This window comes from Pelophylax lessonae, assembly GCF_965119305.1.
Source record: "Pelophylax lessonae genome assembly, chromosome: 11".
NCBI lineage: Eukaryota > Metazoa > Chordata > Amphibia > Anura > Ranidae > Pelophylax > Pelophylax lessonae.
Window position 1 is genome coordinate 134,886,203 of NC_138778.1, and position 27,230 is coordinate 134,913,432.

At 45.1% G+C, this 27,230-nt stretch overlaps 1 protein-coding gene across 2 annotated transcripts in view; it reads right to left on the reverse strand.

Annotated features, from left to right (window-relative positions):
• Positions 1-31: 31 nt before the first annotated feature.
• Positions 32-27,230, reverse strand: part of LOC309567309 (uncharacterized protein) — a 154,980-nt gene continuing 127,781 nt past the window's right edge. Inside the window, exons 15-16 of one of the 2 annotated variants that reach the window (XM_082272721.1) lie at positions 14,160-14,251; positions 32-203 (exon numbers count right to left, since the gene is read on the reverse strand). In XM_082272721.1, coding sequence (XP_082128847.1) covers positions 169-203; positions 14,160-14,251 — 127 coding nt within the window. In that variant the 3' untranslated portion in view covers positions 32-168. The remainder of the gene's footprint in view (positions 204-14,159; positions 14,252-27,230) is intronic. The other variant, XR_014225933.1, reaches the window with a different exon arrangement.

Genomic DNA, 27,230 nt, shown 5'->3' on the forward strand with positions numbered 1-27,230 from the left:
CACTGTGTGCTCCTTCACTTTACACTGCTCATTCATATAAAAATAGTTTTATTTACAGAATTCAATACAATATACATTGTGGTACAAAGTTAAAGGTAATCTCTGGTGTTATGGCTTCATTAACATTTCCTGGTCTTCATTCAGTACTTGATGTAGTATTGCTTTAATTTACACAAACCATTCTGTGTGCTTGAATCCTGTAGCTGTAATGGAAGCATAGCATGTTTACTCAAACCACAATCACACAATGGGGACTTTTCACACCATATACACATGCTTTTCTAACGTAGGTCTCTGCAATGAGCAAAATACAGCAATTGTGCCCTGTTAACACAATGTTGGTGTTAATTTTAAGTACAGAGATCAAATGGTTAATGTATTAACAATAGTGTTTCATGTTGCCAGTGCTTGGCAAAAGGGTTGCTGTAAGATGCAGCATAGGGTGCTGCCTTCAGTGGGTTAAGGTACCATCCAAAAAAGTCAGTGTACCTAGTGTGATCCCAGTCTTGGGTACTAAACACAATTTTTGGCTTATACCCACTGTGGCAGTAATGCATCATTGGTAAAGCCATTTAAGGAAGTTGTCAGTAATGATTGGCTGATGCCACATACATAAAAGGAATAACTTTGAAATAGTCCATTATCCTAAACTCCAGCTAGTCATGGTCAAGAAACAAACCATTGCAGCTGCTCTGATCACTTTGAAACTAGCAGGCAAAAGGTGCACATGGGTAGGACAATATAAGAATACCATTCAGTTTTCGTGTATGGATGTATTGAAAAGTCATGGGAATCTGTTTCACAATCACTGTATTTGAAAATGCAGAAAAGAGACGCCACTCAGTGTAGCAGATGTAAATAATTTTATTGACCCATATTAAACTTGCATGGAAGTGTCTATCTTCATAGCTCAGCGTCCTTCCTGGTCCGTAGTGCTTCTTTCCCTGAGGCTGGCCAGGAGATGACACTAGAGGAGAACCAATCGGGGGACTCAGTCAAATCGAGGCAGCGGTGGGGGACTGCACGAACGTGATAACGCGGGGGATGTAACTGGTTTCGAAGCATGCGTGAACTGCTCCTTGGAGTGGTTCATGCATGCTCTGAAACCGGTTACCTCCCCCCGTGTCATCGCGTTTGTGCGGCCCTCCAGTTGAGGTATGCGATTCACCACTACCTTGATCTGACTGAGTCCCCTGATTTGGTTCTCCCCTAGTGTCATCTCCCATCTGCTGGCCAGCCTCAGATGGAAACACAGCGGACCCAGAAGGACGCCAAGCTATGAAAACAGACTCTTACCGCTAAGTTTTTTTTTTTGTTTTTTTTTTTTTTTTGTTTTTTTGGGTCAATTTATCTGCGACACTGAGTGGCGCCTTTCTCTTTTCTGGCTGTTCATGGGACTGTCGCTTCGGCCTAACAAACAGCTGCCCTCGATGTAAGCACAGCATTTGTGCCATCCATACCAGTCCGGCTGCACCTTATCCATCATGACTGCCTGAACTGAAGCTTTATCCGCAAGCAGGAGTGCCCATCAAATCTTACTTTTTCCAGTATATTTGAGGATATTGGTTAAATTACAAATAGTTGCATAGACATTTCATGAAACATTAGGTCATGAATATTTACTTGAAGTCATAGAATTTTATTGGTAAAAATGTATACGAACCCTGTATATAAATAAAATTTGCTCACTGGGCAACATAGCTTTGGGTCTAAAATTAGGGTGTCTAACACACTAAATCTAAAATTTCCAGGTGGGGAAAACACCTGATCCCTAGAGTTATCCGTTGATGTTTGCTAATTTGGGGTGCAGTAATGGAAGAACCCAGTCTAACCATTGCACACATCCATGGAGGGGACAAGCCATCACAGCCTTATTCCCCTATATTGGTGAGAGCATGCTCTTGATGATAGGACTAGTCAAATTAGTGCTACAGCTAACAATTTTCAAAATTGGATAATAAACCTTTAAAAGTGTGTATAATTAAGTCAATTCTTAAATATCTTTAGTGTGAAATAAAATCAACTATATACAGTCGGGTCCGTAAATATTGGGACATCAACACAATTCTAATCTTTTTGGCTCTACACACCCCCTCAATGAATTTGAAATGAAACAAACAAGCTGTGCTTTAATTTGAGGGTATTTACATCCAAATCAGGTGAATGGTGTAGGAATTACAACAGTTTGTAAGTACATTTGGAAGATAACTGCGCTATGCTAATGTACAAATAAGCAGCAGCTTATAGTGTGACGAACACTTAAACAAAAACTATATCAAGGTAAGCAGTGAATTTGTGCTATAACACACAAAATATTTTAGATATGGTAAAAATACCAAGTTAAATACTTGAAATAGACTGTACAGTGAATAAAAATAACTTGAATGTCACATACACCCAAGCAGGAAGTGTGTAAAGCAAGTTGTGTGCAGAGTTAATTTAAGTTCAATAGTCCCTATAAGGACCAAAAAAAAATCAACAGTGACAAATAAAAATGTCTAAAGGTCAAAAATGATCTTGACCACGAAAACTCCTGGGGATCAATCCAATAGTCCGTGTAAGATCACCTATTGCAAGGAACAGCTACTAGATACGCAGACTGCTTACCAGATTGAGGTATATCAAGTGCCTGATCCAAAGATGTGTGTACTCCCAGGATCCTCAATAGGATAGACCCCTGGATAAATGCCAACCTCAGACGACAGGAAAAGCTCAACAAACATGGACCATGTGCATGTAAAAAATGATACAAGATCCCATAGCGTAACCCTGTATAATTGTTATGGGTGCATATATCACAAATGTACACCTTAAGTGCAATCCACTTAATAAGGAATAAAGTGCTGAAGTGAAAGATAGTGACATCCACCAATATTACAAGCTGCTTACCAGACATACAAATGAATATAGCCAAAGGAAGTTGCAAATAACTAAGTATGTGCCAAACTCCAGTCAGAGAAACGACCAACACCCACATGCACAAGCTGCTTACCAGATGGTACACAATTAAGTGCCACTATCAGATAACAATTTGTTTGAAGGAAGGAAATCCCAAGGTGTGCAGAAACTTCAGTCAGGAGCGTGACCACTACCGACACACAAAACTGCTTACCAGATACACTCAGTAATAAGCCAAGGTCCAATGCCAGTAAACTCAGGATCATAGAATTCAGCAGGTCCCAACATGGAGGAATGCCTCCAAATGATATCCCCAGCAGGCATCAAGTCACGGGTTCATATAAAAAAGAATAAGGTGTCCCATAGTGTAAAACCATAACATTTACTCAAAAAAGATAAGGGAAGCAACTTACAAACATCAGAAATAGAGAGCGTTTGTTTGAATGAGCCGCCGGCCGGTCGACTCTTCCGCCCGTCCTCAATCTCGTATTGGTGACATCAGCATGCTGCGACCGACGTACGTTTCATCAGATATGACGTTTTCAAGGTCCTTAAAAAAAGAATGCACCGGTGAGCTCAGCAACCACGGAAACCAACTGTAGTGGATGACTGAAGAATTCTTTCCCTGGTGAAGAAAAAGCCTTTACAGTTCTGGAACAACATCCTATAGCCAGATGAGACCAAGATCAACTTGTACCAGAGTGATGAGAAGAGTATGGAAAAGGAACTGCTCATGATCATACCACCTCATCAGTGAAGCGTGGTGGTAGTGTCATGGTGTGGGCATGTATGGCTGCCAATGGAACTGTTTCTCTTGTATTTGATGATGTGACTGCTGACAGAAGCAGCAGGATGAATTCTGAAGTGTTTCAGGCAATATTATCTGCTCCTATTCAGCCAAATGCTTCAGAACTCATTGGAGGTCGCTTCACGGTGCAGATGGACAATGACCCGAAGCATACTCTGAAAGCAACCAAAGAGTTGAAGGGAAAGAAGTGGAATGTTATTCAATGGCCAAGTCAATCACCTGACCTGAATCCAATTGAGCATGCATTTCACTTGCTGAAGGGAAAATGCCCCAAGAACAAGCAGGAACTGAAGACAGTTGCAGTAGAGGCCTGGCAGAGCATCACCAGGGATGAAACCCAGCATCTGGTGATGTCTATGCATTCCAGACTTCAGGCTGTAATTGACTGCAAAGGATTTGCAACCAAGTATTAAAACATGAAAGTTTGATTTAGGATTATTAATCTGTCCCATTAATTTTGGTCCCTTAAAAAGTGTGAGGCACATATACAAACTGTTGTAATTCCTACACCGTTCACCTGATTTGGATGTAAATACCCTCAAATTAAAGATGAAAGTCTGCAGTTAAAGCACATCTTGTTTGTTTCATTTCAAATCCATTGTGGTGGTGTATAGAGCCAAAAAGATTAGAATTGTGTCGATGTCCCAATATTTATGGACCCAACTGTAGTTAGGGAGCAAAATCTCTAGTCTGAGAATAACAGACAGAGATATAATGTATATACCATTAGAGGTAGAATCTGTTAAATTTCAGATTCAGAGCAAACTTTTTATTCAAAGGAAAAAATACAGTTTTTACCAATTTTTAGACAGAACTGTAATATAATGTATGACAGACTCCCCAACCATAAACAAATTAATAAAATCTGCCGGTCACTTAATGGTGGCTTTACAAAAGTTTTTTCGAACATTTGTTCAATTTTTCTAATAATTAGTAAGACAAATCAATGTTTGTTTGCGACAAGTGATGGGAAAAATAAAGGAGTTGTCATTCAAAAATTGCATTCATTTTTAAAACCATGTTAAAAGCAAGTGAAATTTAATTAACATTCTTTAGTTCAGCAAATATTCTCGCCCATAAATCGATACGTGCATGGCCATGAACTGCAGTCAGGTTGAGGATGACAAGCATGCAGATGAGCTTTCCTTGAGACAGTTTGTGCAGAAATTCTTTGGTTCTGCAATTGTTGCAGCGGCTGGTCTCAGACAATAGTGGAGGTTCTGGGCTGGTGTGGTTATACGGGGTCTGCGGTGGCGAGACTGGTTGGAGGTTCCAAGAGGACCTGGTCTGGCAAGCCCCGAGTGGGCTCTACCAGACCTGCGGACAAGGCTGTCTCTGCACGAAGGGGCTCCCCTTAACCCGTATGTGGGGTGGGGGGGATGTCTTCGCTGGTTTCTGGATCCATGGTCCTCCCTGGTGTAGGACACGTGGGTCCACAAAGTTATTCGGTCAGGCTACGAGATCGAGTTTGGTCTTAACCTCCAGAAAGGTTCTTCCCTTCCAACTGGCACTTGTCCCCAGATCACTTACGGATCTTTTTGGGGGTAGTGCAAAACTTGTTCCTTCAAGGGATGATTGTTCCGGTTTCAATTTCGGAAAGTTTTCAAGGGTTTTTACTCAAACCTCTTTACAGTTCCCAGGAAGGAAGGCTAGGTTACCTCCAATTCTGGACCTCAAGGCGCTAAACTACTTGTGCGAGTACAGAATTTCCACGTGGAGTCCATTCCCACGGTAGTGGCATCCCTACTGCAGGGGGATTTCTTTTCACTTCTATCGAAATCAAGGACACCTACCGGCACGTTCCAATATGTGCCAGTCACCAACACTTCCTCTGTTTTGCCGTGGGAGAGGAGCATTATCGGTTTGTGGTGTGAACCTTTGGTCTTGCCTCCACTCCTCAGGTCTTCAAAAAAGTGTTGGCCCCAATGCTGGCATTGTTAAGAGTCAGCGGGGGATCCTGGATGATATTCTTCTGCGAGCGGCGTCTCCGACTGCTCTGATGGACAACTGGAGATTGCTCTGTGAACTCTGAGGGGTTATGCTGCTCGCCGCAGGAATTCGGAACCCTCAGGATTCGGCTTTGGTTCTGGTTCTGTCCACCAAAACTTTATCTGGGTCTGACCCTGGACTCGGCCTCAGCCAGTGTGTTGCTTCCTCTGGAAAAACTCCAGACATTGCAGATGCAATTTAGCTTCTGTTGTTCAGCCTACGGGCATGCTTGTAGGTGCTGGGCCTGATGGTGTCCACCCTCCAGGTGGTCTGTTTGCACAGTTCCCCACAAGATCTCTAGAAAAGAGATTTTGGTGAAATGGGACAAGGATCCACAGTCTCTAGAGGTGGCTTTATTCTCTGGCACTTAAGACAGAGAAAATCCTTTCTTCTCCTGTACTGGACGGTTGTCACCATGGATACTAGCCTGTCAGGGTGGGGAGGCATCCTCAGCACAGATGTACTCAGGGGGTCTGGACTCTGGCGGAGTCCAGACTGCCGATTAATGTTCTGGAACTCTGAGCGATCACAGCCTTTGTCTGGCTCATTGGACAATTGATCTTCAGTGATGTCTGGTATGAATTAATTTGGACAAAACGGCCGTGGTCTATGTCAATCACCAAGGGGTCACAAGTAGTGTCCTTGGTGCTTGGTAAGTAGGTAAGGTGGGCTGACCAATTCGTTCCAGCCCTCTTCAATTTCTGCCACGACTCCTGTGCAGGATCAAAGCAGAAGGGATTCCGTCCAGACTGACCTTGCTGGTCTTGGTACGCAGATCAGGTACGGCTGGTCACCGATTCTCCTTGGGGAGCTTCCTCTCAGGGAGGATCTGCTGTCCCAAAGACCGATCTTCCATCCTGCTTTACATTCGCTGGCTTTGACAGCCTGGCTGTTGAAAGCCAGGTGCTGAAGGATGGAGGTTTGTCTGAGTCAGTGATTCCTACGCTGCTGAAAGCTAGAAAATCTACTTCTAGGAAGATCTATCATCATACGTGGAAGACTTACATTGCGAGTCTCCTGGGATTCATTCTTGCTCCTTCGCGTGGATCAGATCTTAACCTTCCTTCTACGGGGGGTTGCACAGAAATTGGCCTTGAGTACCATCAAGGACTAGGTATTGGCTTTGGCAGTCTTTTTCCAACTATCTTTGGCTTCACACTCTCTGGTGCGTACCTTTCTTCAGGGTGTCCAACATTTGGTTCCTTCAGTGCGGGCTCCATTGCCACCCTGGGATCTTAATGTGGTGCTTTCAGCTCTACAGAAGTCTCCCTTTGAAAATATTTGGGAGGTTTCCCTGCTTGAGCTGCCCCAGAAGGTAGCCTTTTTTGGTGGCTATGGGCGCAGGGTGACAGAACTGGCGGCGTGATCCTGTCGTTCACCTGATTGGTGATTTAAGGTGGCGCTTCAACCCGTCCGTCATTCCTTCCTAAGGTGGTCTCTGACTGTCATTTGTCATAAATTTTGTTGCCTTCCGTGTGTCCCAGGCAAAACATCCGAAGGAAATTGCCTTGCATGCCTTGGATTTAGTCTGGGCAATTAGGGTGTATCTGGCAGCTACGGAGTCTTTTAGGAAGTCAGGATCTCTATTTGTGCTCATGGAACGGACCTCAGAAAGGGTTGTCTGCTTCTTCTGCGACCATTTCCAGATGGATCAGACCTATTACAAAAGAAAAAACTGGATTTTTGTCTTGCTGTAAAATCCTTTTCTTTGATGTTCATTGACAGACACAGCACACACCCCTCCATTAAGTTTGGTTATGTATTCTTCTGACACTGCTTGTTACAAACTGAAGTCCTATAGCAGGAAGTGAGAGGTATAACCCCCTAGGACTGCCCTAGGGGCGTACTCAAATCTGTTTCCACCTAGTGCTACTCCTGCGGCGAGCAGCATAACCCAGGGGTCAAAGAAGATATGAAGCTGTGTCAATTAACATCAGAGAAAAGGATTTTACGCTAAGACAAAAATCTATTTTTTGCAGCAACCCTCCGTGAGCAAGTTCTTTATCACGTGTATGCTGCCATGGAGGCACCAGGAAAATGGAAAATTAAATACTTACTTTTCTTTAATTTCCCTTTTTATGGTGCCTATACATGGCAGCACATTTGAGACTATAAAAGAAAGAGTCAGGCCCCCCTCGTCCCAGTCATTCTTGTAACTAGAGCTAAAGTGGTCCAGTGGGTTGATTGGGGGCAGAGCAATCAACCATGTGTATGCTGCAATGGATAGGCACCAGTAAAGGTGTTTACAGAAGTTACAGAAAGGTATTTAATATTCCGTTTGCCAGTCCATTGCTCTTGATGAAAAGTAGTCTCTTCCTTTATTCCTGAAGTGTGTGTGTGTGTGTGTGTGTGTGTATTTTTATATATATTATTTTTTTTGGTCAATTGATTTTGACCCTTAAAGCATTAAAGTGTGTTCACCTTTACAGAAAACATGTAAGTGTGAACTAGTACTATACACCACTGCCTGTACTTACTTCCAGGGCTGCTGGATGGTAAATCCCTGCTCCTCTCTGTACTGCACTTCCAAGATGGATCAGCAATGCTCTGTGATGGCACTGACCAATCAGAATTTCTCTGGTCCATCCCAGAAGAACTGTACAGAGAAGAGCAGGGACTTCAAACCCCCAGACAAGCTAAGCCAGCTGTGGGGTACCAGGTGGGGGAGAGTATATGGCGTTTCCCCATATTTAATTTTTGTTTTCTGCAAAGGTGAATATATTAACAGGAAACCTTCAAAAGGCTGAAATAAGGTAGATCAACAGCTCTGTCTACATATATAACTTAAAACTCTTCAAATTCGCACATCTTAAAACTCTTCAAATTCGCATATTTAAAAAAAAACATTTAGAAGTGTGGAGGTTGTCAGCAGTATCACTACCTGTATACTTGTTGGCAGATCATATGTAGGTCTAATTGAGGCTACACCTAATTTATTCACTTGCTTAGTAATACATTGCTCAAAAAAAATAAAGACACACTTTTTATTCAGAGTATAGCATGAAGTCAATTAGGCTCCTGGGATATTGATCTGGTCAGTTAAGTAGCAGAAGCGGATCTTTAATCAGTTTCAGCTGCTTTGGTGTTAAATTAACAACAGGTGCACTAGATGGGCAACAATGAGACAACCTCCAAAACAATGGTTTTACAGTAGAGGCCACTGACTAATCTTTTTCCCTACTCTTTTCTGACTGTTTTTCACTAGTCTTGCATTTGTCTAGGGTCAGTGTCACTACTGGTAGCATAAGGCAATACCTGGACCCTATAGAGGTTGCACAGGCAGTCCAACACCTCCAGGATGGCACATCAATATGCGCCATTGCCAGAAGGTTTACTGTGTCTCCCAGCACAGTCTCAAGAGCATGGAGGAGATTCCAGGAGACAGGCAGTAACTCTAGGAGAGCTGGACAGGGCCGTAGAAGGTCCCTAACCCATTAGCAGGTCCAGTATCTGCTCATTTGTGCAAAGAGGAACAGGATGAGGATTGCCAGAGCCCTACAAAATGACCTCCAGCAGGCTGCTGGTGTGAATGTCTCTGACCAAACAAGCAGAAACAGACTTCATGAGGGTGGCCTGAGGGCCTGACGTTCTCTAGTGTGCCCTTTGCTCACTGCCCAGCACCGTGGAATTCAATTGGCATTTGCCATTTAATACCAGCATTGGCAGGTCCGCCACTGGTGCCCTGTGCTTTTCACAGATTAGAGCAGGTTCACCCTGAGCACATATGACAGACGTGAAAGGGTCTGGAGAACGGTGGAGAACATTATGCTGCCTGTAATACCATTCAGCATGACCGGTTTGGTTGGTGGGTCAGTGATGATCTGGTGAGGCATATCCATGGAGTGATGCACAGACCACTACAGGCTAGACAATGGCATCCTGACTGCCATTAGGATGAAATCCTTGGACCCATTGTCAGACCCTATGCTGGTGCAGTGGGTCCTGGGTTCCTCCTGGTGCAGGACAATGCCCGGCCTCATGTGGCGAGAGTATGCAGCCCGTTCTTGGAGGGTGAAGGAATTGATACAATTGAATGGCCCCCACACTCGCCTGACCTAAATCCAATAGAACACCTCTGGAACATTATGTTTCAGTCCATCCAACGCCACCAGCTTGCACCTCAGTCTGTTCAGGAGCTCAGTGATGCCCTGGTCTCAGATCTGGGAGGAAATACCACAGGACATCATCCATCTTCTCATTAGCAATATGCCCCGACTTTGTCAAGCATGCATACAAGCACGTGGGGGCCATACAAAATCCCATTCCGAGTTGCTGTACTGAAATTTCAGCAAAATGGACTAGCCTGCTGCATTATTTTGCTTTTATTTTTGGGATGTCTTTGAACGCAGCCCTCTGTAGGTTGATAATTTTTCATTTCCATCAAACGATGTGTCATCCTTTCATTCCTAACACATTACCCAGTCCATATCAGACTAGATATCCAGCATGATATTTTTCTCCATTGAGATCTGATGTGTTTTCAAAGTGTTCCTTTAATTTTTTTTTGAGCAGTATATATTTGTTGGCAGCCCCCTGCATAAGAGCTGCACATATATATTTCTCACACACACACACACACACACACACACACACACATATATATATATATATACACACATATATACATACAGTGCCTTGCGAAAGTATTCGGCCCCTTGAACTTTGCGACCTTTTGCCACATTTCAGGCTTCAAACATAAAGATATAAAATTGTATTTTTTGTGAAGAATCAACAAGTGGGACACAATAATGAAGTGTAACGAAATTTATTGGATATTTCAAACTTTGTTAACAAATAAACTGAAAAATTGGGCGTGCAAAATTATTCATCCTCTTTACTTTCAGTGCAGCAAACTCTCTCCAGAAGTTCTGTGAGGATCTCTGAATGATCCAATGTTGACCTAAATGACTAACGATGATAAATAGAATCCACCTGTGTGTAATCAAGTCTCCCTATAAATGCACCTGCACTGTGATAGTCTCAGAGGTCCGTTTAAAGCGCAGAGAGCATCGTGAAGAACAAGGAACACACCAGGCAGGTCCGAGATACTGTTGTGGAGAAGTTTAAAGCCGGATTTGGATACAAAAAGATTTCCCAAGCTTTAACCACCCAAGGAGCACTGTGCAAGGGATAATATTGAAATGGAAGGAGTATCAGATCACTGCAAATCTACGAAGACCTGGCTGTCCCTCTAAACTTTCAGCTCATACAAGGAGAAGACTGATCAGAGATGCAGCCAAGAGGCCCATGATCACTCTGGATGAACTGCAGAGATCTACAGCTGAGATGGGAGACTCTGTCCATAGGACAACAATCAGTCGTATGCTGCACAAATCTGGCCTACTGTCAAACATGGTGGTGGCAGCATCATGGTTTGGGCCTGCTTTTCTTCAGCAGGGACTGGGAAGATGGTTAAAATTGATGGGAAGATGGATGGAGCCAAATACAGGACCATTCTGGAAGAAAACCTGATGGAGTCTGCAAAAGACCTGAGACTGGGACGGAGATTTGTCTTCCAACAAGACAATGATCCAAAACATAAAGCAAAATCTACAATGGAATGGTTCACAAATAAACATAGCCAGGTGTTAGACTAGCCAAGTCAAAGTCCAGACCTGAATCCAATCGAGAATCTGTGGAAATAACTGAAAACTGCTGTTCACAAATGCTCTCCATCCAACCTCACTGAGCTTGAGCTGTTTTGCAAGGAGGAATGGGCAAAAATTTCAGTCTCTCGATGTGCAAAACTGATAGAGACATACCCCAAGCGACTTACAGCTGTAATCGCAGCAAAAGGTGGCGCTACAAAGTATTAACTTAAGGGGGCTGAATAATTTTTTCAGGTTTTTTTTTCAGTTTTTTATTTGTTATTTGTTAAAAAAGTTTGAAATATCCAATAAATTTCGTTCCACTTCATGATTGTCCCACTTGTTGTTGATTCTTCACAAAAAATTACAGTTTTATATCTTTATGTTTGAAGCCTGAAATGTGGCAAAAGGTCGCAAAGTTCAAGGGGGCCGAATACTTTCGCAAGGCACTGTACATATAAACACACACACACACACACCTCATAAAATTAAAATATCAAAAAGTTGATTTATTTCAGTAATTCAATTCAAAAATCGAAAGTCATATATTTTATATAGATGTATTACACACAGAGTGATATATTTCAAGCATTTCTTTCTATTAATTTTGAGGATTAGGGCTTACAGCTAGTGAAAACCCAAAATTCAGCATCTCAGAAAATTAGAATATTACAGAAGATCAATAAAAAAAAAAAAAAAAAGATTTTTAATACAGAGATGTTGGCTTACTAAAAAGTATGTCCATGTACAGTATAGTTTGCACTCAATACTTGGTTGGGTCTCTTTTTGCATGAATTACTGCATCAATTCCGTGTGGCATGGAGGCGATCAGCCTGTGGCACTGCTGAGGTGTTATGGAAGCCCAGGTTGCTGTGATTGCGACCTCCCATCTCATCTGCATTGTTGGGTGTGGTGTCTCTCATCTTCCTCTTGACAATACCCTACAGATTCTCTATGGGGTTTAGGTCAGGCGAGTTTGCTGGCCAATCAAGCACAGTGATACCATGATCATTAAACCAGGTATTGGTACTTCTAGCAGGGTGGACAGGTGCCAAGTCCTGCTGGAAAATGAAATCAGCATCTCCATAAAGCTGGTCAGCAGAGGGAAGGATGAAGTGCTCTAGAATTTCCTGGTAGAGGGCTGCGCTGACTTTGGATTAAAACACAGTGCACCGTCACCAGCAGATGACATGGCTCCTCAAATCATCACGGACTGTGGAAAATGTTGCATTTCATTTAGAATTCAAGGTCCCAGAGTCTCGAGGAAGAGTGGCGAGGCACAGAATCCAAGTTGCAAGAGATCCAGTGTGAAGTTTCCACAGTCAATGATGACTTGGGGAGCCATGTCATCTGCTGGTGTTGGTTCACTGTGTTTTATCAAGTCCAAAGTCAGCGCAGCCCTCTACCAGGAAATTCTAGAGCACTTCATGCTTCCCTCTGCTGACTGGAGATGCCGATTTCATTTTCCAGCAGGACTTGGCAAATGCCTATACTGCCAAAACTATCAATACCTGGTTTAATGATTATGGTATCACTGTGCTTGATTGGCCAGCAAATTCACCTGACCTAAACCTCGTAGAGAATCTGTGGGGAGGGTCAAGAGGAAGATGAGAGACCACCAAACCCAACAATGCAGACGAACTGAAGGCCACTATGAAAGCAACCTGGGCTTCCATAACACCTCAGCAGTTCCACAGGCTGATCGCCTCCATGCCACGCCGCATTGATGCAGTATTTCATGCAAAAGGAGCCCCGACTAAGTATTGAGTGCAAACTATACTGTACATGGAAATACTTTTCAGTAAACCAACATTTCTGTATTAAAAATCCTTTTTTTTTTTTTTTTTTTTTTAATTGGTCTTCTGTAATATTCAAATTTCCTGAGATACTAAATTTTGGGTTTTCACTAACTGTAAGCCATAATCAGCAAAATAAAAAGAAAGAAATGCTTGAAATATATCACCATGTGTGCAACGCATCTATAGAAATTATGAGTTTCACTTTTTGAGTTGAATTCCTGAAATAAATTAACTTTTTCATATGCTAATTATGAGATGCACGTGTGTGTGCGTGTGCGTGCGCGCGTGTGTGTGTGTGTATATATAATATTATAAATATAATATATATATATATATATATATATATATATATATATATATATATATAAAAAAAAAAAACACATTTTAACAAGATAATTGTCAGAAAACAAGAGAAACTTTCTTAAAGTGGTTGTAAAGTCAGATTTACAAATAACTGGCATCCCCTCTGTTAAAACAGCAGGAATAAAAAGTACTGCATGCCAGTTTTTCTAAAATTATAATCCTAAATACCTTCTTGCACAGCACCCCTGTGTGGTCTCATGATCTCCCTCTGCTGACCGGCTGATGTCAGAGGGGACTCTCAGCCCCTCCCGTTGCTCTCCTTTAGATTTGGGAAGGAGAGCTGAGGGAGATCACGTGACAGCAGAGCTGTGCAAGAAGGTATTTAGGATTATAATTTTAGAACAACTGGCATACAGTACTTTATATCTTCCTGCAACATAGGGGTTGCGATTATTGGGAAATCTTAATTTACAGCCACAGGGAATAGCTTTAAAGGAACATAGTCTTATTTTTTTTTTTCCTTGTTAGGGTTACAACCACTTTAAAATCGTACAATAGCATGGATAGCATCCCCATGTCAGTGCTAAAGAGTCCTAAAGAGAGCGCAGAAGGAACAATGGATAGGTGAGACTTGGTAGGAGAGAGGGTAGGTAGGACATGCACACCGGCCACCAGAAAGGGGGCGTATACTCCGTGTTCATTTGCAGTAATCTGATAGTTTTACATTTCCATGAATAAAAACAGTTATTACAACTCAGCAGTATAATTACTCACCAATTCGCTTTATGACCTCTTCACACTCTTTGTGGTTAAGTGTCTCAAACACGTAACAGTTAAAGGAGTTCATATCAGGGGCTCCTTTTTCCCTAGATGAGATAATGTGGTTTTATTACAAAACATCATGACATTTATAATTTTATTTTTACATTATGTATATCCTTGTTAAAAACTCCATCCCCGTTATTTACCATATTCATTGTAAGGGCCATGTTAGACAAGAGATACGGTCATTGATTGCAACTTGCCAGCAATAGGATTGAAAGCAGTTTCCTTCTTCTATGAAGTTGCTTTCCCAGTGCCTAGAACAGCAAGAAGTTGCTCCACTGCTAAGGCCCCTTTTACACGGGCGATCCGATCCGCCTGTCAGTTTTTCAGGTGGACCGGATCGGATGCTCCATGCATCCCTATGGGGCAGCGGATGTCAGCGGAGACATCTCCACTGACACCCGCTGCTATCCGATTCCAATCCTGTCCGTAAAATCCGGACAGATGGAAACCCTATTTTCCATCCGTCTGGCGGATCGGATTGGATGGTATGAGAGCGGACAGGCGGTCCATTCTCATGCGATCTCCCCATAGAAGACATCGGGGATCTGACAGCTCCGTCTCCGCACACAGAGCGGAGACAGAGCTGTCACCCGCCTGCTCAGTGGGGATCGGCGGCTCGATCCCCCGCTGAGCAGAACGGACTCCGTTCCCTGTGAAAGGACCCTTAGGACCCTATTAGGGAAAAGGCTGCTTTACCTTGGTGATTCTGGCACTAGTGATGTGTCCCCTGCAACAAAAATGTCCATCAGCCTTACAGTCTACCTACCAACCATGTCACACTACACACCTTGTGTCTGCTACAAGTCTCAGATTTTCTCTGGTGACTTATACAGAGAGAATCGTTTCTATATACAGCTTTTGAGGAAACCGTCCAGCACCCAGCTTGAGTGCTTCCATCAAGAGATAGCTTCTTCCAGTCTGGAACCTGGTATAGCAGCATATTGCACCCAAGATACTAGACGGCATTAGCTCAGGTACAAACTGGAACTCTCTTTATTGTAAAATCACATAGAATATATAGCACACCAGATCATTTGAGGGCCTCATCACATTATCGTATGTAAGGAAACTTTACAGGAATATAATTAACATAGCTAAGGAACAGCCTTCAGAAACAGTATGCTACTCCACCTCTAGAAAACGAATAGCGGACAGTGATTTAATTACCATGAACGATTTAACAACTAGCCATTTAAACCAGCCTGGAGAAAGAAAGTATGTTATTTAAAGCGCTCACAGGGGGTGCTGCTCTCTATTATGGCTGCTAGTAGAGGCAAATGGTCAGGCGGGGTTCAGGCAGGACACTGGTACTTAGACGAGTTGTCAGCTGGAACAGCCTTGGGGGGGGAGTAGGGCTCAGATGCCCGGAGGCTGAGAGTGTTGGGCTGACCCCGGGTGTAAGGGGGGAGGGGGAGTCCGGGTGTGGACGATCCACTGTTCAGTGGGTGGATGAGGATGGGTTGCACTCCGGGCTGCTCTCCGGGTGAGCGAAGCAGCTCAATGTTAATCATAAAAGAAAGGGGGAAAAAAGCGCCAGTGGAGTGCAGTTTTTAAAAGAAGGAAGTTTTATTAAAAAAGGAACAGGTGACTCGATAATGGACTCACTTCAGTGCAGTCACTGTGGTGCCCTCCCTGGTGTTGGTCAGTTAGCTCGGTGCCTGCTCTGGGTCCTGATGCGGTCCAATCATCCGGGAGAAGTCCGGGGTCTCTCAGGCGACTTCCGGGTCGGATCGGCATAGGAGATGTGGAGCGTTGTGGAGGCTTCTTCCGGCTGCGTCTGACGTCACGGGGTGTCTGGGCTTTGGTGGGCGTATCCGGGCGTCACAACATGTTTCGGAGCATGCGCAACATGCCGCTGGCGGGCATGCGCACTCCTTTGTCAAGTGTCCGGATGGGAGGACGTGCAGGAGATTATATGGGTGGCTGGGGGCGTCATTAGGGAATAAAAGCGGCAACGGCCAAAGAGAATCTTAAAGCGGCAATGTTCATAGGAGGCACAGGGGAAAAAAATTGTATATACGATAACACACAAATATATGTAATGTCCGAAATGTCTTTTTTTTGTACAAGTATCAAATGTTTTTATCCTGTGCCTGGAATATGCCCCCGGACCACTTGGTCAGCTTTGTCAAAAAAGACATTTCGGACATTACACATATTTGTGTGTTATCGTATATATAATTTTTTTCCCCTGTGCCTCCTATGAACATTGCCGCTTTAAGATTCTCTTTGGCCGTTGCCGCTTTTATTCCCTAATGACGCCCCCAGCCTCCCATATAATCTCCTGCACGTCCTCCCATCCGGACACTTGACAAAGGAGTGCGCATGCCCGCCAGCGGCATGTTGCGCATGCTCCGAAACATGTTGTGACGCCCGGATACGCCCACCAAAGCCCAGACACCCCGTGACGTCAGACGCAGCCGGAAGAAGCCTCCACAACGCTCCACATCTCCTATGCCGATCCGACCCGGAAGTCGCCTGAGAGACCCCGGACTTCTCCCGGATGATTGGACCGCATCAGGACCCAGAGCAGGCACCGAGCTAACTGACCAACACCAGGGAGGGCACCACAGTGACTGCACTGAAGTGAGTCCATTATCGAGTCACCTGTTCCTTTTTTAATAAAACTTCCTTCTTTTAAAAACTGCACTCCACTGGCGCTTTTTTCCCCCTTTCTTTTATTTAAACCAGCCTAGGTGACCAGACTGCCCGGCAACAAGTCTACAACAAAGTATATTACACATTATCATAAGAATAAACTCAGAGATGATGTGTACTACATGTATTTACTGCGGTAAAGCAGGTTATTGCGTGAAACGACATACCTGTACGTTGTTTCTTTCAATAGCCAATAGATGGCACCATGACTGGCTAACAGGGATGTCAATCAACGGGTCCGGCAGACCCGATGTCCACCAGCCACTCGCGATCATTCACAGGAGAGGCAGAATGGCGATCTGCCTATGTAAACAAGGCAGATCATCGTTCTTAAAGAGAACAAGATAGAGCTCTTGTGTTCCTGCTAAGCAGGAACCCGGATCTCTGTCTTCTCCCAGTCCGTGCAAACCCCCCCTGTTAGAAAGCACCCCCTAGGGACACACTTAACCCTTTGATTGCACCGGATGTTAACCCCTTCCCTGCCAGTGTTATTAGTACAGTAACTGCATTTTTTTTTAGCATTGATCATTGTATTAGTGTCACTGGTAATGAATGTTAAAGTGGAACTGAAGTTCTACTTTAAGAAAACAACGAGCAGGCAGGCTTTTTTTCTTGCAGAAGACAGGCATGGTCTCTTCTTAAAATAGAATTCCCATAGCTACCTGCCTGCCAGCTGTCTTCTCCAGCGCTGTAAACTAAGCTGTGGAGCTCTGCATACGGTGTTAGAACAGTCTCTGAGTGCCAGGATAACTAGCTCCTGCGCATGTGCAGGAGTGATGTCATTCCTCGCCGGCCAATGAAAAGGCCTGAAGACTGGCACCCAGAAGAAGTAGTCTAACACCAAAACCTGAAGAGGCAAGACTCAGAGGGATCTTGCAAGCATCTAGAATCTTGAGAATTCAATTAATCACCCTGGTTTCAGGGTGATTGCTTTCTTCACAGGAGATTGTCTGAGCATCCCATAATTGAGATGCCAAGAATAGGCCCTTGGACATAAGAGGTCCTCTAAAAAGTACCAGGTTAGCAGGGGCAACACAAAGAATTCAAAAACCAGTCAGGGACAGGACAGGACCTCAGTTGACCAGGCAAGGTCAGGGGTGCCTCTGGAGAAATAAAGGGATGACACAGAGGTACCAAATTTTACCGATGATCTTACATGCTCAGAGGGAAAAGGATTTCTCAGAGAGAGAGGATAGTGACCAAGATGGGACACTGCTCCAGATGCTGAATTCACAGAGCAACTAGAGTCTCAAGATCGAGAAAACTTTCTGTACAGAGTTTAGGGTTTAGTGGTGCACTACATACAGAGTTCAAGGGTATGCTGTGTACAGAGTGCAGGGTGTGCAACCCCCTACCCCTAAAGCCTCCTCGCATCTCTCTCTCCTATCTACAGTATCTGGCCTGGCTCTAGTTGCTTGTGTAGGAACCTTGCAGAGATAGTTTTCTCTCTCTCTCTGGAGATTTGTCTCTGCTGGGAGCAGTGGCGTAGCGTGGGTTGTCAGCACCCGGGGCAAGGCAAGTAATTTGTGCCCCCTAACCCGTGGATTTTAGCACTCGAGTCTCTTCCACTAGATTAGTTAAAGAAACCCTTACCCCCTAAGCCCTATATGAATATATATACACACACACACACACACACACACACACACACACACACACACACACTTTTATAAATAAATGTAAACAAACATTTAAACCGTATTAAAACATTTTTAATTAAATAAACAATTATCAATGTATACCATAGATCCCATTTAGAGCAGGGTCCCCATAGATCCCCCTTTAGAGCAGGGTCCTTATAGATCCCCCTTTAGAGCAGTGTCCCCAAAGATCCTACTTTAGAGCAGGGTCCCCCATAGATCCCCCTATAGAGCAGGCCAGGGTCCCCATAGATCCCCCTTTAGAGCAGGGTCCCCCATAGAACCTCCTTTAGAGAAGGGTCCCCATAGATCCCCTTTAGAGAATGGCCCCCATATAATCTATGGCCTGCTCTAAAGGGGATCTATGGGGACCCTGTCCTCCTCTGAAGGGGATCACTGGGGACCCTGCTTTAAAGGGGGATCTAAGGGGACCCTGGCCTGCTCTAAAGGGGATCTATGGGGACCCTGGCCTCCTCTAAAGGGGATCTATGGGGATCCTGCTCTAAAGAGGGATCTATGGAGACCCTGGTCTGCTCTAAAGGATATCTATGGGGACCCTGCCCTCCTCTAAAGGGGATCTATGGGGATCCTGCTCTAAAGGGGGGATCTATGGCATAGATCCCCTTTAGAGCAGGGTCCCTATAGATCCCCCTTTAGAGCAGGCCAGGGCAGGTCCCCCATATAGATCTCCCCCCTTACAGCAGGCCAGGGTGAGGTGAGGTCCGGACCCTGGCCTGCTGTAGGGGGGATCTATATGGGGGACCCCAGAGTGACCTAACTTCACCCTGGCCTGCTGTAAGGGGGGATCTATATGGGGGATCATGTCCCCAATATAGATCCCCCCTTACAGCAGGGTGAGGTGAGGTCCCACCCCCCATTTAGATCTCCCCCCCTTACAGCAGGCCAGGTTCCCCATAACATGGATCCTCTATGAGTTCCTACACTCTTCTGTGCCTTGTTCTTCTCACACTCAGTCAGTCACTACTACTAGCACAGGCACAGCCAGCCCAGTACTACTCCAGTCCAGTCCTGACAGTGACTCCTACCTTTTTTTTTCACTGTCCCGGACCTGATCACAGCAGGCTAGGTTTTCTCCTCCAGGTCCTCCTAGGTTTTCCTCCTGCAGCACCGTCTGACGTCGGCTCTCTCCTCTCACCTGCCTCCGCTGCCGGCTTCTTCTGCTGCTGCCTGGCCTGATGGTTCTCTCCTCTCCCGTCCCGCGTTCAGTGCTGTGCTGGGCGGCCGCTGCACCTTAGTCCCTCCCCCCCCCAGATAAGCCAGCCCCCCCCCCCTCCCCCTCCACAGTGAGCGACCTGGTGGCTCGGATCAGATTCGGGAGCCGAGCTGCGCACAGCCAGTGAGAGTGAGTGAGCCAGCCTGGCCAGGGGCAGAGAGCTGCGAGTGCGAGCGGGCGGCGGCAGCCAGTCTAGGCTATGACAGAAAGAGTGTGAGTGACTGACAACTGAACTTCATGTGCGGAGCGGATGCGCCCCCCCCCCAGATGTTGCGCCCGGTGTGGCCGGCCCCCCCTGCACCCCCCACGCTACGCCACTGGCTGGGAGTGTGTGCAGGGATCTTTTAGATCTTGGAGCTGCTGAACTAAGCGGTTTCTTGTAAACACAGAAGACTTCAGTGTTTACAAGTGCCAGCTTGGATCGGGAGCGGAGGCTGGGAGCCAGATGTGGTGGAATGGAGTTGCTCTGTACAGACACATTCAGAGTACACCTTTAGATACCTCTAACAAGCCATCACAACTAAAGAATAAGGCTCCAGAGATCTGCTCCATGCAATTAAGAGATCTCTTTTAGGGATTAAACATATTTTGCCACAGATTAATGTCACAGTCATGATAGGGTAAAGGATAGCGCCTGCCATTAAAAATTGGTTGTTGAAGGAGTTCCAACTTCTGGTCAGTAGATTCCTTAATGGTGAGCATGCCCTCTATACTGGCCTTGTGGTTTTTCTTTTAAGGTGAGTCTGTGGCTGATCTACAACAAGTACAGACCACTGTTTCACAAATTCCATCTCAAAAGGGGGACAAATCCAAGATAAGCTTAGGTGGGGCCCAGCAACCTTCAGGGTGCTTCCAGTCCGCATTGACGACAGTAGTTGGCAGGTCTTTTCAACCAGGACCCAGGGCTGGAGAAGACGGATGGATCCTGCAGATGCAGAGTAGTAAATGCTGCATCAATAAGGTTTAAAATTGTCTTTTGTGCACCTGAGAAAAAGGCAGGGACTGCAGTTCCTCAAAAATAATCTAATCAGAGAGAGGATATGGAGAATGAGTAAGAGATGGTAACTGAAACTGGTGGCCTTGCATCTTCTAGGGCCACAGGGAGATTAAAGATTTGACTGTAGGGGGTGGCATATAACCACACTTAAAACCTCTGCGGTCAGCACGAGCAAGAAATCGGGAGAATTGGGCCATAAAGTCTTGTATTTATGCTGTAACGTGCCTTGAAAAAGTATTCATACCACTTTAAATTTTTCACATTTTGTTATGTTCCAACCAAAAACGTAAATGTATTTTATTGGAAATTTATGTGATAGACCAACACAAAGTGACATATAATTGTGAAGTGGAAATGATAAATGGTTTTCAACATTTTTTTACAAATAAATATCTGAAAAGTGTGGGATTCATTTGTATTCAGCCCCCCTGAGTCAATAATTTGCAGAACCCCCTTTCTCTGCAATTAAAGCAGCAAGTCTTTTTGGGTATGTCTCTACCAGCTTTGCACATCTAGTGAGTAAAATTTTTTGTGCCCATTTTTCTTTGCAAAAAGATTACCCTGTATTTGGCTTCATCCATCTTCCCACCAACTCTGACCAGCTTCCCTGTTTCTGCTGTAGAAAAGCATCCTCACAACATGATGCTGCCACCACCATGTTTTCACGGTGGGGATGGTGTGTTCAGGGTGATGGGTAGTGTTAGTTTTCCGTCACACATAGCGTTTTGCTTTTAGGCCAAAAAGTTCAATTTTGGTCTCATCTGACCAGAGCACCTTCTTCCACATGTTTGCGGTGTCCCCTACATGGCTTCTCCCAAACGGGACTTCTTATGGCTTTCTTTCAACAATGGCTTTCTTCCTGCCACTCTTCAAAAAAAGGCCAGATTTATGAAGTGCACGACTAATAGTTGTCATATGGACAGATTCCCCCACCTGAGGTGTGGATCTTTGCAGCTCCTCCAGAGTTACCATGGGCCTCTTGGCTGCATCTCTGATGAATGCTCTCCTTACCTTGCCTGTGAGTTTAGGTGGACGGCCATATCTCGGTAGGTTTACAGTTGAGCCATACTCTTTCCATTTTCGGATGATCGATTGAACAGTGCTCCGTGAGATGTTCAAAGCTTGGTATATTTTTTTTTATAACCCAACCCTACTTTAAACGTTTCCACAACTTTATCCCTGACCTGTCTGGTGTGTTCCTTGGCCTTCATGATGCCGTTTGTTCACTAAGGTTCTCTAACAAACCTCTGATGGCTTTACAGAACAGCTGTATTTATACTGAGATTAAATTACACACAGAGGGACTCTATTTACTAATTAGGTGACTCCTGAAGGCAATTGGTTCCATTAGATTTTAGTTAGGGGTATCAGAGTAAAGGGGGCTGAATACAAATGCACGTCAAACTTTTCAGATATTTGTAAAACATTTTGAAAACCATTCATTTTCCTTCAACTTCACAATTATGTGCCACTTTGTGTTGGTCTATCACAAAAAAGTTCTAATAAATTACATTTACGTTTCAAGGGGTATGAATACTTTTTCAAGGCACTGTAAAAGGGCCCCTGATGACAAGGCATGGGATTTGTCCTAACCTGACAGGTAGACCCTATAACCACGGAGTCACAGAGTTCCCGACTGCAGATGTCAGAGCCCTCAGAGGGTACTGAAAACATGTTCCTGGAGCTGTTGGGAGAATATGAAATTGGGGTCACCTGTTGCAGCAAGACTGTCATTGCTTTGTCTAGATACAGACATCTTACGACCACATGGCAAATATCGGCTAAAATAAGGGCATCAGACAAGGCCTCGGGTACTCCCAAACCCAGGTAGTTGATGGCCAATTGAGGATCTGAAGGCCGAAAGTGACCAAGATCACTGTAGAGATGCAGTAGGAATAGACCAGAGATCCTCATGTCCCTCTTGCAAAACAGGAGCAGCAGCAAGATGATGCTCCCTCTGTGCCGATTTGTGGAAAAACCAGCGCACAATAATCCATCCAGTGAGTGAGGTCCGCTCTCAATTCCTCGTTATTACCTCTTTTCATAGAAAAAACAGCGACAGTGGGACATTCAGAAGGCACCCAGCAGTGCAAATAATGAAGACAGCTGCTGGTGGTCAGGCCGTTCAGCCTACTTACAGAGCAAGTCTTCATAGACAGGACAAGCGCTGTAGCAATGCCAATGGCTCTTGACCTGGAAAATCCTCCACAGCTAACTGGTAAGCACCAGGGTTGCCAACCATCAGTAAATTCACAGACAGTCTGTCAAATCTGTGAATGTCCCTAATAGATATTCACAGACAGATGCGAGTTATCCGTTACCGTGCACAGCGAGGGGAGCTGTGCGTGTGTGTGGAGGAGGAGCCGCGAGCCACACGTGCGGGGGAAGCCGCACGTGCGGGGGAAGCCGCACTAGGAAGCCGTGAGCCGGGTGCAGGAGCCTCGCAGGGTGACCGGAGATCCTCGGAGGGGACCTGGGAGTGACCGAGTGACCAGGGAGACAGAGCAGGGACAGAGCAGCGGCGGCGGAGACAAGGACCTTTGCGATTGGCGAGTATCTTGCGACTGGTGAGTATCTTGCGACTGGTGAGTATCTTTGCGACTGGTGAGTATCCTTGCGACTGGTGAGTATCCTTGCGACTGGTGAGTATCTTAGTGACTGGTGAGTAAATTAGCGACTGGCGAGTACCCCAGGTTTAGTACCAGGGGAGTTAGAGGTAGTGTAGGTAAGGAATAGCAGGTTGTTAACATTATCCCCATAGAGTAGTGGGTAATAATGTCCGACAGGATTGCGGATGCCACTCAGTGCACTTCTTGCGCCATGTAGGAGTTCCTTGATGAACCAACCGAGGGCGAATACTGCTGTGCAAGATGTGAGCGACTTGATCCTGGATCTAGAGAACACAGTGGCAAGACTGCGTTGCATCAACAACCTGGAAAGGAGCTTGGACATTACCCATCAGGCGCCGGCAGGGGCCAGCATAGAGGAGGGAGGAGAAGATGTGACGCAGGCATCAGTGGTAAGCAGCTGGGTGACTGTTTGGAAGATTAGTGGGAAGAGCGTCAGGGAGGCCAGTCCCGAGTTGGTACACCCTAACAAATTTGCCACATTGCAGGTTGAGGGGGATATCAACTCAGGGGTGGCAGAGCTGGAGCAGGCGCCCTCCCCCAGCTGCCAGGGGAGTGGCGGCTCCAGGAAGAAGGGGGGCCATGACTCAGGGAAGGCTAGACAGGTTGTGGTAGTTGGGGACTCAATTATCAAGCGGACAGAGAGTGCACTCTGTAAAAAAGATCTTGGTAGCCGAACAGTATGTTGTTTACCGGGCGCCCGAGTTCGGCACATCGCAGATCTGGCAGACAGATTATTGGGCGGGGCTGGAGATGACCCAGCGGTCATGGTGCATGTGGGCACTAATGACAAAGTAAAAGGAAGGTGGAGGATCCTAAAGAACGATTTCAGGGACTTAGGTAATAGATTGAGGAATAGGACCTCCAAGGTGGTTTTCTCTGAAATACTGCCTGTACCTCGAGCCACACAAGAGAGGCAGAAGGAGATTAGGGAACTTAACAAGTGGCTGAGGAATTGGTGTAGGAAGGAGGGGTTTGGGTTCCTGGAGAACTGGGCTGACTTCTCAGTAAGGATGGGCTGCACCTTAATGGGGACGGTACAGCTCTTTTGGGGAGAAAGATGGCCACCAAGTTGGAGCGGCTTTTAAACTAGGAGACGAGGGGGAGGGCTCAGAAGTAGAGTCAGTCAGGAGGGAGCAAAGGACAGAAGGTAGTATTAGAGTCAGCAGCGACAGTAGGGCCATAACGTCAATCGGGGGGTCTGTGCGGGAAAACCTCAGACCAAACAGGAATAAACATAACCACCAATCATGATTAGCTTAGACAAAACGAAGAGGGGTATATGCTAACGCCAGGAGCCTAGCTAATAAAATGGATGAGTTGGAAATGTTAGTACATGAGGAGGACATAGACCTTGTGGGAATAATGGAGACTTGGTTCGACCCCTCACATGACTGGCTGGCCAACATCCAAGGGTATTCGGTGTACCGGAAGGACAGGGTAGGAAAAAGAGGGGGAGGGGTATGTTTCAACGTCAAGAACAATGTAAGGGTGATAGAGAGGAGTGACATTACGGAAGGGATGAGTATGGAGTTAGAATCCGTGTGGGTAGAACTCCATAGGGAAGGACAAAAGGGAAAAGTAATTGTGGGGGTTTGCTATAGGCCACCTAAACAAGGGGAGGAGGTAGAGCTGGAATTTTTAGCACTATTGGGTAAAGTGGCAAAACTGGGATCAGTCATCATATTGGGGGACTTCAATTATCCCGACATTGACTGGGAAGAGGGGACTGCACACTCACAGAAGGCCCATCTATTCACAGAAACCTTACAGGATAATTACATGTCACAGTTGGTGGACTCTCCGACTAGGGAAAACGCAGTGCTGGATCTATTGATCACTAATGATGCAAGACCTAATCTCGGAGGTAGGAGTCCAGGACTACCTGGGCTCTAGCGATCACAGGATGATCACATTTAGTGTAAATAACAATATAACAAGGCAAGTGGGGAATATAAGAACCCTAGACTTCAGAAGGGCAAACTTTCCAAAATTGTACTCATTGATGGAAAGGGTAAACTGGGACCAAACCTTGGGATCACTGACCACGGAGGAAAAATGGGAATGCTTTAGGAACATATTAAGCAAATGCATCTTGCAGTGCATTCCTATGGGAAATAAATTTAGAAGAGACAAAGCCAAACCTGGCTGGCAAAACCGTAGCGTTAAAAAACTTATTAGGGGAAAAAAATTGGCCTTCAGGAAATATAAATCAGAGGGCACAGTATCGGCTTTTGACCAATACAAGGGAGAAAATAAGAAAAGTAAACCCGAAATCAAGATGGCTAAAATAAACTTTGAGAGACAAATAGCGGAGGATAGTAAAAAAAACCCAAAGAAATTCTTTAAATATATCAACAGCAAAAAAACTAGGGCAGAGCATATTGCACACATAATTAACAATGATGGGAGGATGGTTACAGAGGACACTGAAAAAGCAACCGTGCTGAATGCTTTTTTCTCATCAGTCTTTACACAGGAAAAGGAGGGGTACACTGACCATGACTGTATGGTTAGTAGTAATACACAGGACTTGCCACTATAGCTAACAGAGGGTGAAATCAGGGAAAGGCTGGATAAACTTAACACAAACAAATCACCAGGCCCGGATGGCGTACATCTGAGAGTACTCAAGGAACTCGGTAAGGTTATATCTAGACCACTGTTCCTGATCTTTGCTGACAGTATTAGGACAGAAGATGTACCAGGGGATTGGAGGAAAGCGAACGCGATTCGAATATTCAAAAAGGGTCAGAGGCATATACCGGGAAATTATAGGCCTGTCAGTTTGACATCAATAGTATGTAAACTTCTGGAGGGGATGATAAGGGACTATATCGTAGAGTTCGCTAAAGACAACAACATCATCAGCAGTAACCAGCACGGGTTTACAAATGGGCTTTCTTGTCAAACCAATCTCTTAACATTCTACGAGGAGGTGAGCTGTGAGCTAGATAGGGGCAGACCAGTGGATGTGGTGTTCTTAGATTTCGCTAAGGCATTTGATACAGTTCCCCACAAGCGCTTAAATTTATAAAATAAGGTCTGCAGGTATCAGCAGCAGGGTGTCCAAAGGGTGGTAATAAACAGCGCATACTCAGACTGGTCTGAGGTAGTAAGCGGGGTGCCCCAGGGCTCAGTCCAGGGACCAACCTTGTTCAATTTATTCATAAACAGCATTGAGGACGGGATCAGTAGTTCGATATCAGTTTTTGCAGATGACACAAAATTGGCCAGGGCAATAACTGCACAGCATGAAGCAGATATCCTACAGAATGACCTGGACAAAATAGTGGAGTGGGCAACGACTTGGCAAATGAGGTTTAATGTGGAGAAGTGTAAGGTTTTGCACTTGGGGACTAGAAACATAAAAGCACAATACACGTTAGGAGGGGAACCCTTGGGGGATTTAAAAATGGAGAAGGATCTGGGAGTCTTGGTTGATGATAGATTAGGCAACAGCATGCAATGTCAAGCAGCAGCTGCCAAAGCCAGCAGAATATTAGCATGCATAAAGAAAGGGATGTATTCCAGAGATAAGACTATAATCCTTCCACTTTATAAAACTCTGGTCCGACCGCATCTGGAGTATTCTGTCCAGTTCTGGTCGCCAGGTCCTCGGGAGGGATGTGTTGGAGCTGGAGAGAGTCCAGAGAAGGGCAACTAAATTAATTAGGGGATTGGAGGACCTTAATTATGAAGAGCGTCTGCAATCGCTTGATTTATTCTCCCTGTAGAAGAGACGCCTGAGGGGGGACATGATAGCAATTTTTAAATATCTCAATGGGGATCTCAGCTTAGAAAAAAAGCTGTTCAGTCGAAGGGATTGCATGAGGACTCGAGGGCATACAATGCGATTAG